This window comes from Erithacus rubecula (genome assembly GCF_903797595.1).
Source record: "Erithacus rubecula genome assembly, chromosome: 3".
Lineage (NCBI taxonomy): Eukaryota > Metazoa > Chordata > Aves > Passeriformes > Muscicapidae > Erithacus > Erithacus rubecula.
Genome location: NC_136689.1, coordinates 128401129 through 128417898, shown reverse-complemented (window position 1 = coordinate 128417898; position 16770 = coordinate 128401129). Strand labels below are relative to the sequence as shown.

Here is a 16770-nt window from a genome sequence, read left to right as displayed (position 1 = left end):
GTTTTATTATGGAGGAGACTAAAATAATCTTCTATTCAGGAGATTCTTAATGGGAAAAGTGAATAGGAGATCTGTCCAGCTGAGGCAGCAAGAAGTTCATATTAGCTCAGGAAAGCTGAACAGTGGAGGTTTCATTTGGACACAGAAATGGGGTTGAGACAGCATTTTGTTAGTTTAGTGCATTACAAGTGTGAGGGATGTTTTTGATGACCAGAATTCAGAGGAATGAAGAAAGCAGACTGATGTTAGATCAAAAAATCTCGACAGGTCAATGGAGTTAGCAGATTGCAAGAAAAGCAAGCTGCAGAGCCAGTAGTGGGAACAGGTGAAGTAAAGATGAGACCAGGAGGTGAGACTTGTGTGCAGACATAGTTCTCTGTGCAGGTCTTAACTTTGTTGTCTTCATTGAGTAATTTGCAAGGGGCGGAGAATAAACGATCTGGCTGCTAAATTTCACAGCAGGATGAGGGATGTTAAAGCTGATAGAAAGTCAGGAATTGAGCTAAAATCGCTGAGTGGACACCTGGGAGATGCTGAGTAGTCATAAGGGGAGAAGTGGGAGAGATGGTGAGAATGCTTTATAGGTATCAAAGTATTAAGTGATGAGGGCTGCATATCACCACAGTAAATCAGCATTTTCAAAAGAGCTTTCAGAAACCAGTCATTGGTAATTCTTGAGCATGGTTTTACAGCCTCTTTGTAGGGATTCATGAAGATTTTGTTCTTGTCATCTAGTTCTGTTGTTTGCAAAACCATGTAAATCTCCTTTTCTATAGAATTACGTGGAAGAAAAGCTTATTCCCACTTGGAATTGGATGGTCAGTATCATGGACTCTACTGAAGCTCAGCTGCGTTATGGCTCAGCCTTATCATCTGCTGGTGATCCTGGGCATCCAAATCATCCTCTGCATGCTTCTCAGAACTCAGCTAGAAGGGAAAGGATGACAGCCCGTGAGGAAGCCAGCTTGAGAACACTTGAGGGAAGAAGGTATGAATATAGTTTGATTACTGCATGCAATATGAATTATCAGTTTTATAGTCAAATCTTATTCACTAACACCTTTTTTGCAGCGCTGGAATGTAGTTATTGTTTTGATTTAAGATGGATTCTTGTGTTGCTTCTATTTGGTTTATTCTGATATACTAGATTAATACTGAGCATTAACTGTTTACAATGTACTGCATCTGAACTGCTTGTTCTATACTTGTAGCTTGTATCGCTATTTTTGTGTGGAGTTCATTGAGATTTTACATCCAAATTTCAAATATAAGACTTATAAATAAAGTATGTGGTCTCCTATGATGTCTGATGTCTCTGTATTCAATCCCTTTCCTTGACTAGACGTGCAACTTTACTCAGTGCCCGTCAGGGAATGATGTCAGCACGCGGCGATTTCCTGAACTACGCGCTGTCCTTGATGCGTTCTCACAACGATGAGCACTCGGACGTTCTTCCTGTTCTAGATGTCTGCTCACTAAAGCACGTGGCATATGTTTTTCAAGCCCTCATTTATTGGATTAAAGCAATGAATCAACAGACAACGTTGGATACTCCTCAGCTGGAAAGGAAAAGGTATTGAGGTTGACTCCTACAAAAAAAACTGAAGTAAAAGTGGCATAAGCTCTTTTGTTTCAGTCATTGGCATTGTTTCTCAGCAACTTCTACAAATATATGCATTAATCTGTATGTCTGTGTGTGGGTGTGTATATTAACATGCATATTACAAAAAGAATTTCTGTAATGGTATATAATATACCTGTGTATGATAAGCCTATTGCAGTACCCTGTTCACTTTTTTTTATGCTATAAAATGTTTTCTTACTGTTAAAACTTGAGTTGGATTTTTAACTCTAGCAGTAAAGACACACTGAGGACTGTTTCTCAGTTAATGACTTGAGACATGCATTTGGCATGATTACAACTTATATCTGTCAAACGTGTTAGAAATGACATTGGAGAAAATGTCATTGTCTGATATAATGAGCTTTGTGGTTTTGTTTTCCATTTGGTTATGTGCATTTGAGACTTACCTATTTAAATCACAGTAGGGAAATCAATAGCTGAAAATGTCCTTGAGTTGAAAAATTGCTATTTCAGCAATGGCATTTTACAAGGTGCATTTATTAATTTTTAAGATGTTTTAAGATTTCTTTTTATATTTTTTTTGCATTTCAAATGCTAATTGTTGCTAATAGAAATGTCCACATTTTGGTAGTCTGCATCATGTGTTCTTATATCTTACTAGGTATTTAGGTAGAGTACCCAAGCAGTCCTAGTCAACAGTTAAATGCAGATCTTTGCTCCTTTCTGCTCCTAATTTTCAATACTGCAGGTCAAGCTTAACTTCCCATTTTCCCTACAAATTTAGTAACTAGAAAATATGCAGTATTGATATTTTAGGTGTATTGGACTGCTATTCAATTGCAAGACTATGTTCTATTTATCCTGGTAATGTAAGGTTTGGTATGACCTTAAAGGTGTTCTTAGAGGGGGATGTTATGAACAGTAATTTCCTTACAAGTAAGAATTATATAGTACAGTAATCAACTTTTTCAGGCAATAACATAATTACAGAAGCTGCTTTTCTCAAAAAAAATTCACATAGTGAAATCTGTCAAATAACTGTTTGTTAAAGAATTGCAAAATTTGCATGAAAAGCTTTTAAAACTATGAAGGCATAGACCTTTTCAATTAAAAGTGAGTGGTTCAAACAGTTGCTTCTGTTAGATGATATATTAGTAGTTTTAGTGAAATGAACTTTCATCAGTCTTCATCTAGTTTCAGAACACATTTCACAATGCATAAACTACCAGAAATGAATACTAATCAAAGTTCTTGACAGAACAGTAGTATAATACAGTGAAATCAAGGTTTTTAATGTGCAAATTGCAGACTTACCTTCTGAAATTACATCAGTGAGATTATTTTTAAATTTTGGAATAGTATTCACTTGCATATTTCTTCCACTAATGCAGGGTTCCTAGGATTTTATATTGATAGAGTGTTTAAAACCAAGCATCACTGCCCAAAGCTGTAACTTTTAAAACCAAAATTGGTAGGTGGCCAAATGGATCTAAGGATAACTGTGTGAGTGATGTAGTGAGTATGTAATGAGAAGTTCTCTACAGTGCTTCAGTTTTAGTTTTGTTTTTGTTATGTAAAACTCTTAAGTACATTTCCTGATTATGCTACGGATATAGATGCTTTGCATAATAATTTCTTTAGGATGATTGACTCTTTTTTCTTTTCTTTTCTTTTGTTGTTTTGGGTGATTTTTGTTAAGAACTCGGGAGCTTTTGGAACTGGGTCTTGACAACGAAGATTCAGAACATGAAAATGATGATGATACCAATCAAAGTTAGTATACAAAAATTGACATAGCATACCAAAATACCAGACTTTCTTAGTGCTTTTTCCCTTCATCTAGCTGAGACTTTGAATAAATTTTGCTGCTTGTATATGTAAAGTTGGGTTTTATTAAGATTTTGAAATTGTTACTTTACCAAGTTTTTTCTGTCATTGCCTATTTCATTGCCTCTCATTTTGGGGCTGTCTTTCATCTCCTTCCTCACTAAACTGCAGCATTTCTGCCCTTACCTACAATTCTACATTAAAATTTGAATCATAGTTAAACTGATTTTTTTGATCTGATGAAATTGTGCTGAAAATGGAACACTACATACAGTGTAGAAGTGTAGAAGTGCCTGTTCAGTAAAGCTAGGTATAGTAAAATGAATAAAAATTATAACTAAGCAAATTAATAAGGATAATACAGCATTTGCAGAAGCATCCTGTAGAAGTATTAAATTTGCAGAGATTCTCCTCTAGTCAGGTAGCTAAGAGGGAAGGATATTAATCTTTGGCATTTTGTGTCCTTTGCTCTTTATAACTGTGAGAACTGATTTGAAATCTCTGATATTTAGGTGCTACCCTCAACGACAAAGATGATGACACCCTCCCAGCAGAGACTGGCCAAAACCATCCATTTTTCAGACGGTCAGACTCTATGACGTTCCTCGGCTGCATTCCACCCAACCCCTTCGAGGTTCCTCTGGCAGAAGCCATCCCCTTGGCAGACCAGCCACATCTATTACAGGTGACATCAGAGATGGTGTTTTGGAGGAAAAGTGCAGTTTGCTTTTTCATTCCTCACCGAAGTATATTATTGACCCAGAACACTGTTGTTGCTTTTCAGCCAAATGCTCGCAAAGAAGATCTGTTTGGCCGGCCCAGTCAGGGTCTGTACTCATCTTCTGCCAACAGTGGCAAGTGCTTAGTGGAGGTTACAGTGGATAGAAACTGCCTTGAGGTAAATGTTAAGCTTTATTATTTTAAACAATATGGTAATTTAAACTAGAAACTTCATTCCTTAAAATGTTTTCAGAGAAAATTTTATGTAGCTTTTGGAGTGATAATTTAAAAGCCCAGTGCCTGTGAAAACTTAAAATCTTTATGAATAAAGTGTGCTTAATGTAGAAACTTGATGATTATTGATTTATAGCAGCTTTCAGGTAGTATTATTAAATGCAGCAGTACAATTCTGAGTGAATTTTGGAATGCTAATTATATAATTATTTTTGATGAAAATATTTAAATCTTCCTATAGTCCAGTAGATTTGACTTGCCTTCAGACTGAACATTAATTGACAAGCATATGAAATGCAAAAATACAGTGGGGAGAATATTTTTTTTTTCTGTATTTATTGAAATGATTTAGGTCACTGTGTTTTAACAATTACAGTGTTCACTTTTGTGTGATTTAAAATATTCATCTGTGAATATATGTACTGAAAAAGCCTTCTAGGCCACTTTGAAAATGTAATTAAATTTTACTTTTCCTTTAGGTTCTTCCAACTAAAATGTCTTATGCAGCCAACTTGAAAAATGTTATGAGCATGCAAAATCGGCAAAAGAAGGAAGGGGAAGAACAAAATGTGCCTACAGAAGAATCTGAGAGTTCAAAACCAGGGCCTTCAGCTCATGATCTTGCAGCACAACTGAAAAGCAGTTTGTTGGCAGAGATAGGATTGACAGAAAGTGAAGGGCCACCCCTCACATCTTTCAGGTAGCTGATTCAAAAATTACTCTTTGAAATATTCCTGCTCTGATAAGTGGCTGTTTGGGACTCTGAAAAGTCTTTAAGTTAAAATTAAAACAGATAGCTTAGTTTAGTTTGCATTGGTAGTTTGTGATTAGTAGCTTCTAAAGTGAATAGTTCAACAGTCTTCAAAGAGGTCAGTGCAAACTGTAGACAAATTCCTTTACTCCCTGACTTCCTGCTGCAGACCTGCTGTGATGTCCTGGGTAGCCAGGCTGAGCAGTTGGAATTAACAGCTTGCCATCTGTGTGGTGGTGCTGCCCACACTTAATCAGCCACAGATTGAACTGCCCTCCCTTCAAATTGCAGCTATTTTAAAAGAAAGTAAGGTTGTGGTTGGTGGGAGACCAGTAGCAGTGAATTCCACATAGCAGCAAAAGTTAGATGTTTTGGAGTAATTACCCTTTGGAAGCAAGACTTGTGTTTCTGCTGAAACTAAGTAGCTTCATGTGCTGTTGTCCACAGACTTAGCATATTGTGTCATTGTTTATCAGGAATAAAAAACTTAGTTAAAGGCAGAGGGTAAGAAAAAACTGAAGTACACAAAATGTGGCTGAAATTTAACTTGGTTCCTCATATCTGTCAAATTTTCTTGTTTGTGTCAGGCCGCAGTGCAGCTTCATGGGCATGGTCATTTCTCATGACATGCTGCTGGGCCGTTGGCGCCTTTCTTTGGAGCTGTTCGGGAGAGTATTCATGGAAGATGTTGGAGCAGAGCCTGGATCGGTATGTATTTCTAAGTGTAAGGACATTGCCTCTTACAACTAAATTGTGACTCTCCCTGATTATTCTGATTTTGGGGTTTGTGTTTTGTTTTTGTTTTTTTTTATTATTTTTAGATCTTGACTGAATTGGGTGGTTTTGAAGTAAAGGAATCGAAATTCCGCAGGGAGATGGAAAAACTTAGAAACCAACAATCAAGGGATTTAACGCTGGAGGTAAAAAATGTTAGTCTGTCTTTGAATAAACTTTCATTAAAAGTTGAATTATTACAGTAACTTGATAGGAGAAGTTGTATTTCAGAGGCTGCAAACAGGTGTCTTAAATCATACTTAATGACTTATATTGCAATTACTCTGTAGTTTTTCCCAGTCTGATTGATATTTTTTGAATCTGTGTGCAGTAGTATCCAGAAATCTGTTGTTAAGCTAATAGTCTCTCTCAGTATGATAATAGGTAAAGAAAGAATTCTTTTTGTATTTCTTACTAGGTTGATCGAGACAGAGATCTTCTAATTCAGCAGACCATGAGGCAGCTCAACAACCATTTTGGTCGCAGGTGTGCCACCACTCCGATGGCCGTACACAGAGTGAAAGTTACTTTTAAGGATGAGCCTGGAGAAGGCAGCGGTGTAGCACGGAGCTTTTATACTGCTATTGCCCAGGCTTTTCTGTCAAATGAGAAACTGCCAAATCTAGATTGCATTCAGAATGCCAACAAGGGTACCCATACAAGTAAGTGATGCATAGAAGTTCATCTAGAGAAAATATTCATAAAAAAATTGTGTGCTTTTTTTACATAGGAATACTTGGCCACATGCCAAAGACATCTCTTGTTAGCTCAGCCCAGAATCCATAAAAATTATGTGTTAGTTCTCTGGTGCAAGGAAATTGCTTTCCCCCACCACGCTTTCAGAAACAGGAACCTCTTATTTTTTTTTGCAACAAGGGTCTGCTTTAGATGTGCTCAGATTTCTTGAGTGTCCTTCTCTCCAGCAGGTAATAACTGTCAAGATATTAGCTATTAAGAGCTTATACATTTTAATATTGCTGCTCCATCTGACTTGCCACAAATACATTTTAATGTTTTTGAAAGTATGTATAAACTCTTGAAATATTGCGTCATTTTTAAGTCGGTACGAACACTTCAGTAACACTTCACTTTCTTAAGTCAAGTGATTCTGTCTCATTTGTATCTTTCAAGCTCTTACAAAACTTAGTCTTCCTTACACTGAAACTTAGGTAGGAGAGAGAAATATAAAGATGTTTAAGTTTATGAGGTTTTTTGCCCTTCAGGTCTGATGCAGAGATTGCGAAATAGGGGAGAGAGAGATCGGGAAAGGGAGCGAGAGAGAGAAATGCGGAGAAGTAGTGGCTTGCGAACTGGTTCTCGGAGAGATAGGGATAGGTAAGTGATGAATCTGTAACTTGATAAAGGTACTTTGTCAAATAGTCATTTCCTTGGATGTCATCAGGAGAGATAGTTTTATTTCCTCTGGTTAAAGGAGTCTTTTTCAGGACAATTTGCAGGGTAATTTCTTGAAATTCAGTCTTTAGTTCTAATTCTTTAAAGAATTATTATGTTTACTTTAGCATTAATAGGTTATGCTTCCACCACAGGCCATCAATCTCTTCTGCTAAAGCAATAACAAAAACTTCTGTACTAGACTAAAATTGTGAGGTGGTTTAGAAACAACAATGCCATTGGTGGCATGTCTGACTGCTGTATCCAAAACAGGAATAATTCTAAAATCTCTGGGTCATTTTGGTTCTCTTTCTGATTCATTCTCTCCAAGCAGCTATGAGCAACACTACTATTCCAGCAGTAAAGCTAATGCTAATATGAATCCATGTGCAAATAATATTGTTCCAGAGGATTTTTGCATTTTTCCTCTGAAATGAGTGCAAACTGCTCTGATTGTCTTAAGGGACTTCAGAAGACAATTGTCCATTGACACACGGCCTTTTAGACCAGCATCAGAAGGAAATCCTAGTGATGACCCTGACCCTCTCCCAGCACACAGACAAGCCCTTGGAGAGCGGCTCTACCCTCGAGTGCAAGCAATGCAACCAGTAAGACTTCCCTAATACACTTCATGATTGTTCTTGTCATCTTGTAATGTAAAAATTTATTTCCTCATTCATTATTGAAATAATTAAAACATAATTGAAAGTATTCAAATATGTAAGACGGGTTTTATTTTCTTTTCCTTTTTCTTAAGATTTTATTTCTCTAATTTGTTGTTTAGCTTTGTTGTTTAGCTTAGGAGGTATCTTGTAATGTATTCTCTATTTAAAATACCAAAACTTTCATAAGATTGTATTTGAAAATGAGAGAACTGGAGAAGAACCTATCACACAGAAGACCTATCACTCCTTTATCCCCAGGCATTTGCAAGTAAAATCACAGGAATGTTGTTGGAATTGTCTCCTGCTCAGCTGCTTCTGTTACTAGCTAGTGAAGATTCCCTCAGAGCAAGAGTTGATGAAGCAATGGAACTCATTATTGCACATGGCAGGTAAAGTATCAAAAATGAGAATTGATTTTGTGGCCAAAGCACTTGTACTGTTCTACATATAACTCCAATACATGCAGCTTTTTCCTTGATAGTCTAGATATTTTTCTTTGAACAAGTAACTTTTTGGCTTTGGTTTAATCTATTCTGACTGGTTTCAGAATATGACAGTTCCTTATTGAGAGCAGCCATGCTGAGAAGGATTTTATGGGTGCTGGTGGATGAGAAACTGGGCATGTGCTGGTAGTGTGCCAGATGTGTTCTGGGCTGCATCAAAAGCAGCATGGCCAGCAGGTTGAGGGAGAGGATTCTGCCCCACCTGCAGTGCTGCATCCTGCTCTGGGGTCCCCAGCACAGGAAGGACATGGACCTGTTGGAACAAGTCTAGAGGAGGTCACCAAGATGGTCAGAGGAATGGAGTACCTGTCTTTTGAAGAAAGGCTGAGAGAACTGGGGCTGTTCAGCATGGAAAAGAGAAAGCTTATGGGTGACCTAATTGTGATGTATCCAGTTCCTGAAGGGAACCAACAAACAGATGGAGAGGGACTTTATACAAGAGCATGTAGTGACAATTCAAGGGGGAATGGCTTCAGACTGAGAGTAGGTTTAGATTAGATAACAAGAAGAAATTCTTTAGTGTGAGGATATTGAAGCACTGAAACAGGTTACCTAGAGAAGCTGTAGATCCATGGAGGCATTTAAGGCCAGGTTGGATGGGGCTCTGAGCACCTTGGTCTAGAGGAAAGTGTCCCTGCCCACAGCAAGGGGGTTCGAGCTAGATGGTCTTCAGGGTCCCTTTCTAACCCAAACCATTCTATCATTTTGTGACTTTATGATGGTGAAATTAAATCTGCCTTTTTATTCCCTTCTCAAGGGAGAATGGTGCTGACAGTATATTGGATCTTGGATTGCTAGACTCTTCAGATAAAGTGCAGGTAATGACCTCTTGCACAAAAATTATGTAAGATTCAGTTTTATCAGTTAATTTTAAAACTGGAAGCAATTGGAAGCTTTCTTTATCGTGCAAGACAAAGTTCTGTTTAATAATTTTCTTTTGAAAGGATTAACAGTAATTAGTCAAAAGTATAAAATGTCATCATTAGGAAGTATCACAGGAATTCTTAACCAATGGAATCAATCTTTGGGTCTAGTAGCAAATAGCTTGATGTGTGTCAGTAACTAGAACCAAGTGTGTTAATTGCTGTTTTGACTTTCAAAACAGGAAAATCGAAAGCGACATGGATCCAGCCGCAGTGTAGTAGATATGGAATTAGATGATACAGATGATGGGGATGATAATGCACCACTTTTCTACCAACCTGGGAAACGAGGTTTTTATACACCAAGACCTGGTAAAAACACAGAAGCAAGGCTGAATTGTTTCCGAAACATTGGCAGGTATGCTACCATTAACTCTTTAGTCTGAAAAAATGTGAAAGACACCAGGGAGAGTACTGATGATCCAGACTGGAAAACAATTTTTTTTAATGATCTCTATTTCTCACACTGAGCCTAGATAGTGAAGAATTTGCATATGTCATCTTTTCTCTTTTCCTGTTAAATTTTAATTTTTTATACTACTTTTAAAAAACTATTTAAGTCCATGATTTTCATTTGTGACCGATAAATTTGGAAAGCTAACTCCAGCTTAATTCTTAGACTATTGGAACTCTTAAATGTAAGTTTGTTGAAAGATCTGTAGTGTAATTTCTGCTGTACCAAAACAAACTCCAAACATTTTTTTTCCAGAATCCTAGGATTGTGCTTGTTGCAGAATGAGCTATGTCCCATCACGTTAAATAGACATGTAATCAAAGTTCTACTTGGCAGAAAGGTAAGTTGAACATAAAAATTTTAATTTCCTCCAACTACTTAAAATGTCATCTATAAAACTGAGTTTTTTCACCTAACCACATATGTATTAACTACCTGAGTTGATACTGAAACTGTATGGAAGTCTTTAATTTGAGGACTGCTAATTTTTTTGTTTCCTAAATTTTGAACAGAGTAGATGTAGTAGAAGCCAGTTATTTGACTAAGATGTAGTGATTTGTAATTTGTAATAAGTTAGCCTTTAACTCTCTTCAGAAACTACATGGTGTCTGCTTTTTTTTTTTTCCCTGAGACTCAGAAATGATAGTATTAGACAATGCTAGCCAATAGTTTACAGAAAAGCTTTTTTTTTTTTTTTTTTTTTTTTTTTTAATATATTTGAGAGAGTTCATGGAATTAATTTGTAATCAGAGTTTTGTCTCAGGTGTAAGTATAATTTAATTCAGAGCAATAATTACCTAAACTTTTGACCAAAACTTCTACCCTGGCCCAGTAAAAACTTGGAATGTATAGCACTTTTGATGCATTAGTCAATGGCATTGAAAGTTCTGTCTGATCCCACAAACTTAAAAGAAGGTTTGTTACTGCTGGTCTTCCCTTAAATTCAGTTTTGATCACATAATCAGTTATCCAACATAGTATATAATCTTTAATGAAAAAGAGTTAATGGCAGAAATTAAATACCCCCTGGTGTCTTCCAAGAGCAATTGTCTGCTAATTCTTCTCTTCAGGTTTTTCTTGTCGAATATGTATTTCTTCCGGCATTCTAATGTACCTTCTAAAGCAGACTGAAAGTAGGAGTTCAACTGCATTTATTTCTGTGTGTTTATTTCTGTGTGCTTGTATCCTTTGTTACTTGTGCATAGATCTGGCACAGATCATATAATTTGAATACATTCTCAAACACCTGTTATGTTTCAAACTTCTGTCCTTTTTTTATAGGTGAACTGGCACGACTTTGCTTTTTTTGATCCAGTTATGTATGAAAGCCTTCGGCAGCTCATCCTTGCTTCCCAGAGTGCAGATGCTGATGCAGTGTTTGCAGCAATGGATTTAGCCTTTGCAATAGACCTGTGTAAGGAGGAGGGTGGAGGGCAGGTAAGCACGGCTAAATCTGTGCTCTGTGGTTTGAGTTCAACGGCTGATGCAGGTTGTAATGTGCACATAATCCCTGCTCTTCTCAGATTGCAGGTAGAACATTTTATTCTTCCTGGATTCAGTGTAGTGTTCTTAGACACTGAAGCCTGGATTTTTTTTCTTTGAAAATGACATAGTGCCTACCATAGACCCTGGCAACTGTAGTCAATCCTAGGATCTTTAAAACTGACCTGTAGTAGGAAATTTGGCTTGGGTTTGGAGGTATATTAAGCAGTAAATCACTCCGCAGCATACTGTAGTGGTTGTAATAATCTCATTTCCTTTATATCCCTTTTCTTCTCCCCCCCTTTAAATGTTCTTTATTTCTTTGCCATAGGTTGAACTTATTTCCAACGGTGTAAATATACCAGTTACTCCTCAGAATGTATATGAGTATGTTCGGAAATACGCAGAACACCGAATGTTGGTAGTAGCAGAGCAGCCTCTACATGTAAGTCTTTAGTGGTGTTTTTTTAAAAAGAAGAAAAAAAAAATCTGTAATACATCAGTCAGGTAATTATTCTCCTCATTGTGGTGTTGTTAATCAGGTTTCTTTAAAGTCTTGACAGCTTGATTAAAAGTATTTAATTTCTTTTTTTGTAATTGTATAGCTGTTTATGCAGTACTGTGAAGACTGAGTGCTTTGAGTAATTTATTTTATAGAATGAAAGATAATTTCTTTTATAGTGGGTCTCATTGGTTAAATATATATGTTCATTTCTTGAGCTCAAATGGCACAAATTCTCTTGGAACTTTGGCTTTGTATTTGGCAGCTTCTTTGTTCTAATTTATTACTATTGATTTGTTTGCATCCTTGTTTTAAGGAAAAGTAATTTATAAAACCACTTCTACTAGCCTGTCAAGAAATGTAAAAATTGACTAGAAAACCATCTTAAAAATTATTTGCCTTTTTTAAGCCCTTGTCAAATAACACTTATGGAATAATATATTTTTGTAGACAGTTAATGAAGGCTGTCACATGATGCTACATCTGAACTTTGTTGCTTGTGGTCATTGTGGTTTCCTGCTGCACATTTGAGATAGGGGAGCAGGCTGCCAGATTACCTCTGTGCAGCTGAGCTCCAAATTCTCACAGAAATAACATTCCTGGAATTAAGATACTTGATCTCCATGTCTGCATATATTAATAGTTTGACTCTTGTTTATTTTAAGAGTTGAAAACCCTTACACTTGTATTCATTCTGGAATTTTCTAAAGCAAATTGATTCATAGTATTCCATTTTGAAGTGGAATTTCCTATTTTTTCTGGATATTACTTACTCATATAGAATATATGTTTGTGTGTGTGTGTGTGTAATACTTTTGAATCAGAGTTGGCATGTATCTGAGGAAGCAAAGTAAAAGTAACATGCAAGATGCAGATTTTTTAAAATTCTCATCAGATTCAGCACAGCTTAGCAAAATACCTGAATGTTTTAGCATTATAAGAATGCATGTGCTTCTACTCCTGGTGAAATACTAGCTCAAACCACTACTGCTTTCTTTTGCTGTAGTAGGTAGGGTGTAAAAATGAATGCAGTTCTTTGTTTCAGAAGAATTGCATCTCAGATGATAAAGCTTTAAAAGAAAAGAACAGCTTAGAGAATAATGAATCTTGAGTTTAAGGGGATTTCACCTGAAACTTTTCAGTAATGCATTTATGGTCAATCTTAAAAGTTACAGGGTTACAATGTGTATTTTGTGATTTTCATTTAAGGCAATGAGGAAGGGACTCCTGGATGTACTTCCAAAGAATTCATTAGAAGATTTGACAGCAGAAGATTTCAGACTTTTGGTAAATGGGTGTGGTGAAGTAAATGTGCAAATGCTAATCAGCTTTACCTCTTTCAACGATGAATCAGGTATGAAATAACTTGCTCATAAACAGAGTTGCAGGGATAACTTAACATTGTTTATTCTGTGTGGAGTAATTACCAGCATTAAACTGAACTGTCTTCAAATCTGGTATTAGTTAATAAGCCAGTGAAAGCTGTAACTTGGGATTTTTTTTTTTTACATTCCTTTGAAAATATTTACCTTCAGTTAAGGAAGGGTGGAGAAAGCATGTTTTCCAACTTTGCTTAATCTTAAATACATGGGTTGTATTACTGGTAGTAAATCTTTCTTGTGAAAATTCTTTAGAACTGTAAATGTGATGAATGGATGTTTAATACTTGCATAGTTTTTAAAACTGCATTTAGCTGCAGTTGGACATTTTGGTAAGGAGGGAGGAGTGGGAGTGGTACTGAGTTATGTCAGTGTTAGCCTTGCATTCAAAGCTATTAGTTTTGAAATTACTGGTCTCCAGTATCAGAACTTTATGAATGCATTTGTAGCTGAGATCCAGCCTGCAGCACACATAAAACTGGTCTCTTGATGTCCCTGTAGCAGCTGAATTGTATGTCTTTTTACTTCACACAGGAGAGAATGCTGAGAAGCTTTTGCAATTCAAGCGCTGGTTTTGGTCCATAGTTGAGAAGATGAGTATGACAGAAAGACAAGATCTGGTAAGTTGTCCATTCCCACTGGAAACATGCAGAAGAATTGGAATAACTGGTGTCAATATTGATCCTAACTCTGTCTACCTGCAGAGACTTTGTGAAGAGCACAGTAGTAGGGTTGGGTTTAAGACAGTTAGTTCTGGAAACAACAGGTGTGAATCCTAGACCTTCTTGTAACTGAAAGGAAGCGTGGTGTGTCCTTCTCCCTGTTCACAGGGCTCTTACAGAAGCCCAGTTTCACTCTGCACAGTTGCTCTTAAAATGAGTAACTGTGGTTACTCAGCTGTGTTGTGGGATGGTAGGGTTTTGAGGTCGAGCTCTCTTCATGGATCATCTACTCACCTGCCTTCTGTGTATCCTCTCTCTAAGATGTCAGTAATGATACCTCGTCCTTCTCAAAACCCTTTAGGAGTAATTTATGAGAAACATGAAAGAATAAGAGACTCTTCAGGGGATTTAATTTCTAAAAACTTGCCTGTAAATTCTATTTGTTGTATACTTCTTAAAACTGTTTTTAACTTCCTAGTCTTCAAGGTACTATCTCTCCTTTATAGTCTACTAAAAGGAAACAAAGAGTACTCTGAAAAGTGGAAATCCCAAAGCACATTTTTAAGGAGTGTCTATGGTTACACCTTGGTGGGGTGACTCATTATTTCACAATTGAGATAATAAACCAAATACTCTCTGCTGCCTTTTGGCTCTACCAGTACTACATTTTGTAGTCCCTTAAGTGGTTTATGAGAGATTCCTGATTCAGTTTATATTGATGGCTGTCACCACCTTCCCAGATGGATTTGGGAACATGCCATTTACTGAGAATTTGTTGATACAGAATAATTTTGAGTGCTGCTTTTATCAGTTTTATGAATGAGCAGTTGACAAAGGGAAGTGAAGAAAGCTATTACAGAAGTCAGTAGTATGACTGTGGAGTTTATTTTGGCATATTGAAGAGAACATAGTATGATCAAACTTGCTGTGACTATGCAGTTCTTTTTTAACCTATCCCTACACAAATTTGTAGGCAGTATGAATCTCAGCCTTGTAAATCATAATTTAAAATGCTGTCTTCTTTTTTTCAGGTTTACTTTTGGACCTCAAGTCCATCATTGCCTGCCAGTGAGGAGGGATTCCAGCCTATGCCATCCATCACAATAAGGCCACCAGATGACCAACATCTTCCAACAGCAAACACTTGCATTTCTCGCCTTTATGTCCCACTCTATTCCTCTAAGCAGATTTTGAAACAAAAATTGTTACTCGCCATTAAGACCAAGAATTTTGGTTTTGTGTAGAGTATAAAAAGTGTGTATTGCTGTGTAATATTACTAGCTAAGTTTTGTAGATTTTTCCATTTGTCTATAAAAGTTTATGAAAGTTAATGCTGTCATACCCCTGGTGGTACTTCAAAGATATAAATGCAAACATTCCTGTACTAAATTTGTAACATAAAGGCCTAAGGAGCACTAGCAATATGTGATTGCAACACTTTGCTAGTTAATGGCTCCTTTGCCTAACCCCAGCCAAAGATGACAGCAGAACAATATAATTTACACTGTGATTTATCTTTTTGCTGAGGGAAAATATGTAAAATGTTCTGAAAATTCACTGCTGCCTTTGTGGAAAGTGTTTCAGCAAAGGTTCTTGTATAGAGGGAGTAGGGAATTTCAAAATAAAAAATTAAGTATGTTCTGTGTTTTTAACTTTTTTTTTAATGGTGTTTAATTTGTGGTTGGCTGCAGTTGTGTAGCATGTATATTGAACTTGTAAAAAGTTCCTGACAGCTCAGATCCCAAAGTTGGGATTGTTCACTTATGAAACCACTTCCATTGCAATTTTTGTTCTATTGCATTGAACTCTGGCACATCAGATACCATCACTAATATTTTGCATGTAATCTGTACCTTTAGTGTTTTTTTTTTTTCCTGTACATATATGATGAGGCCAATGCACAGTATTTCATAGTTCACAATCAACATTTTTGTATCCTTGTTACAGTGAACAGACAGTCAGGAGATTGTTCCACTACCAGTTCTAACCCAACACTTGTACTACATTATCTAACTATGTAAACTCAGCCTGGGCACTTTCTGGTAACTGTAAAATGTTTATAAGATCATGATTATTGAAGATACATTTTTTGGAAAACTTTAATGTTCGTGAGCTGCTTAACTTCTTTTGTATCTAGCCTTTTTTTAAGTATCTTGTTACAGTTTTTTAATAAAGAAATTACACACAAAATACCAAGTCATACTGAAGAAACAATAGTTTTTATTTATTGAGCCATTTATACTTTAGTTAACAGCGTACACTAAACGTAGTTGTTCATTAAAAATCTGAATTTTGTAGCTGAAAAATTGACATGCAGAAGACATTTAGCCCACATTTTACAGTTAGCAGAGAATCCTGAAAGAAATGGGCCAGGCAACCCCTCCTTTTAACAGAATTGGTTTGAAGGAAAAGTGGCTTATTCTGAAAAATCTCAAGGCAGTTAGGTTAGAATAAAATTCCTGAACTTCACTGTGTTCACTCTTGAAGCGGTTGGTTGCTTTTGGGGTGGGCAGTCTGACCATAATCTAGGACTTCTTTTCCCTAAGGCCTGAGAGATTTTTGAGAGTTAGAAATTGGTTAATGAAGAAAGGAGCTACTTTTTCTTTGTCAAAAGAAATTTATGAAACCTTAGCAGACTGAAGTATTGAGGGATAAGGGCTTTGGTGGTGGTGATCTTCTTTCTTACTTCTCCAACCCCATTAGTCCATGATTTTTTTTTTTCTCCCTTTTTTTGGGAAGAGCTGATGTAACAATACATCCAAATCCCAGTGGAACTCACCTTTGCCAGAGCTCTTTTGGGTTTTCCTTTTTGTCAGCTAGTTATAGGATGACCAAAAGTTACCTACATCCGATTTTCAAAAATGCCTCTGTTTTCATGATTTATTTAGTTGCTAAAGGTATGGAGTACAGTTAACAC

At 36.6% G+C, this 16770-nt stretch overlaps 1 protein-coding gene across 9 annotated transcripts in view; it reads left to right on the top strand.

The window, feature by feature from the left end:
- UBR5 (ubiquitin protein ligase E3 component n-recognin 5) overlaps positions 1-15505 on the top strand; it is an 84887-nt gene extending 69382 nt beyond the window's left edge. For 7 of the 9 annotated variants that reach the window (XM_079301382.1, XM_079301381.1, XM_079301378.1 and 4 more), the window contains 20 exons: positions 777-988; positions 1343-1573; positions 3285-3358; positions 3925-4097; positions 4197-4310; positions 4846-5066; positions 5705-5825; positions 5939-6046; positions 6310-6553; positions 7115-7226; positions 7747-7891; positions 8207-8337; positions 9209-9269; positions 9557-9732; positions 10084-10168; positions 11110-11265; positions 11642-11755; positions 13022-13166; positions 13726-13811; positions 14885-15505. In XM_079301382.1, the coding sequence (XP_079157508.1) occupies positions 777-988; positions 1343-1573; positions 3285-3358; positions 3925-4097; positions 4197-4310; positions 4846-5066; positions 5705-5825; positions 5939-6046; positions 6310-6553; positions 7115-7226; positions 7747-7891; positions 8207-8337; positions 9209-9269; positions 9557-9732; positions 10084-10168; positions 11110-11265; positions 11642-11755; positions 13022-13166; positions 13726-13811; positions 14885-15097 (2922 nt within the window). In that variant the 3' untranslated portion in view covers positions 15098-15505. The remainder of the gene's footprint in view (positions 1-776; positions 989-1342; positions 1574-3284; positions 3359-3924; positions 4098-4196; positions 4311-4845; positions 5067-5704; positions 5826-5938; positions 6047-6309; positions 6554-7114; positions 7227-7746; positions 7892-8206; positions 8338-9208; positions 9270-9556; positions 9733-10083; positions 10169-11109; positions 11266-11641; positions 11756-13021; positions 13167-13725; positions 13812-14884) is intronic. The other 2 variants (XM_079301377.1, XM_079301376.1) reach the window with 1 other exon arrangement.
- The last annotated feature ends 1265 nt before the right edge of the window (positions 15506-16770 follow it).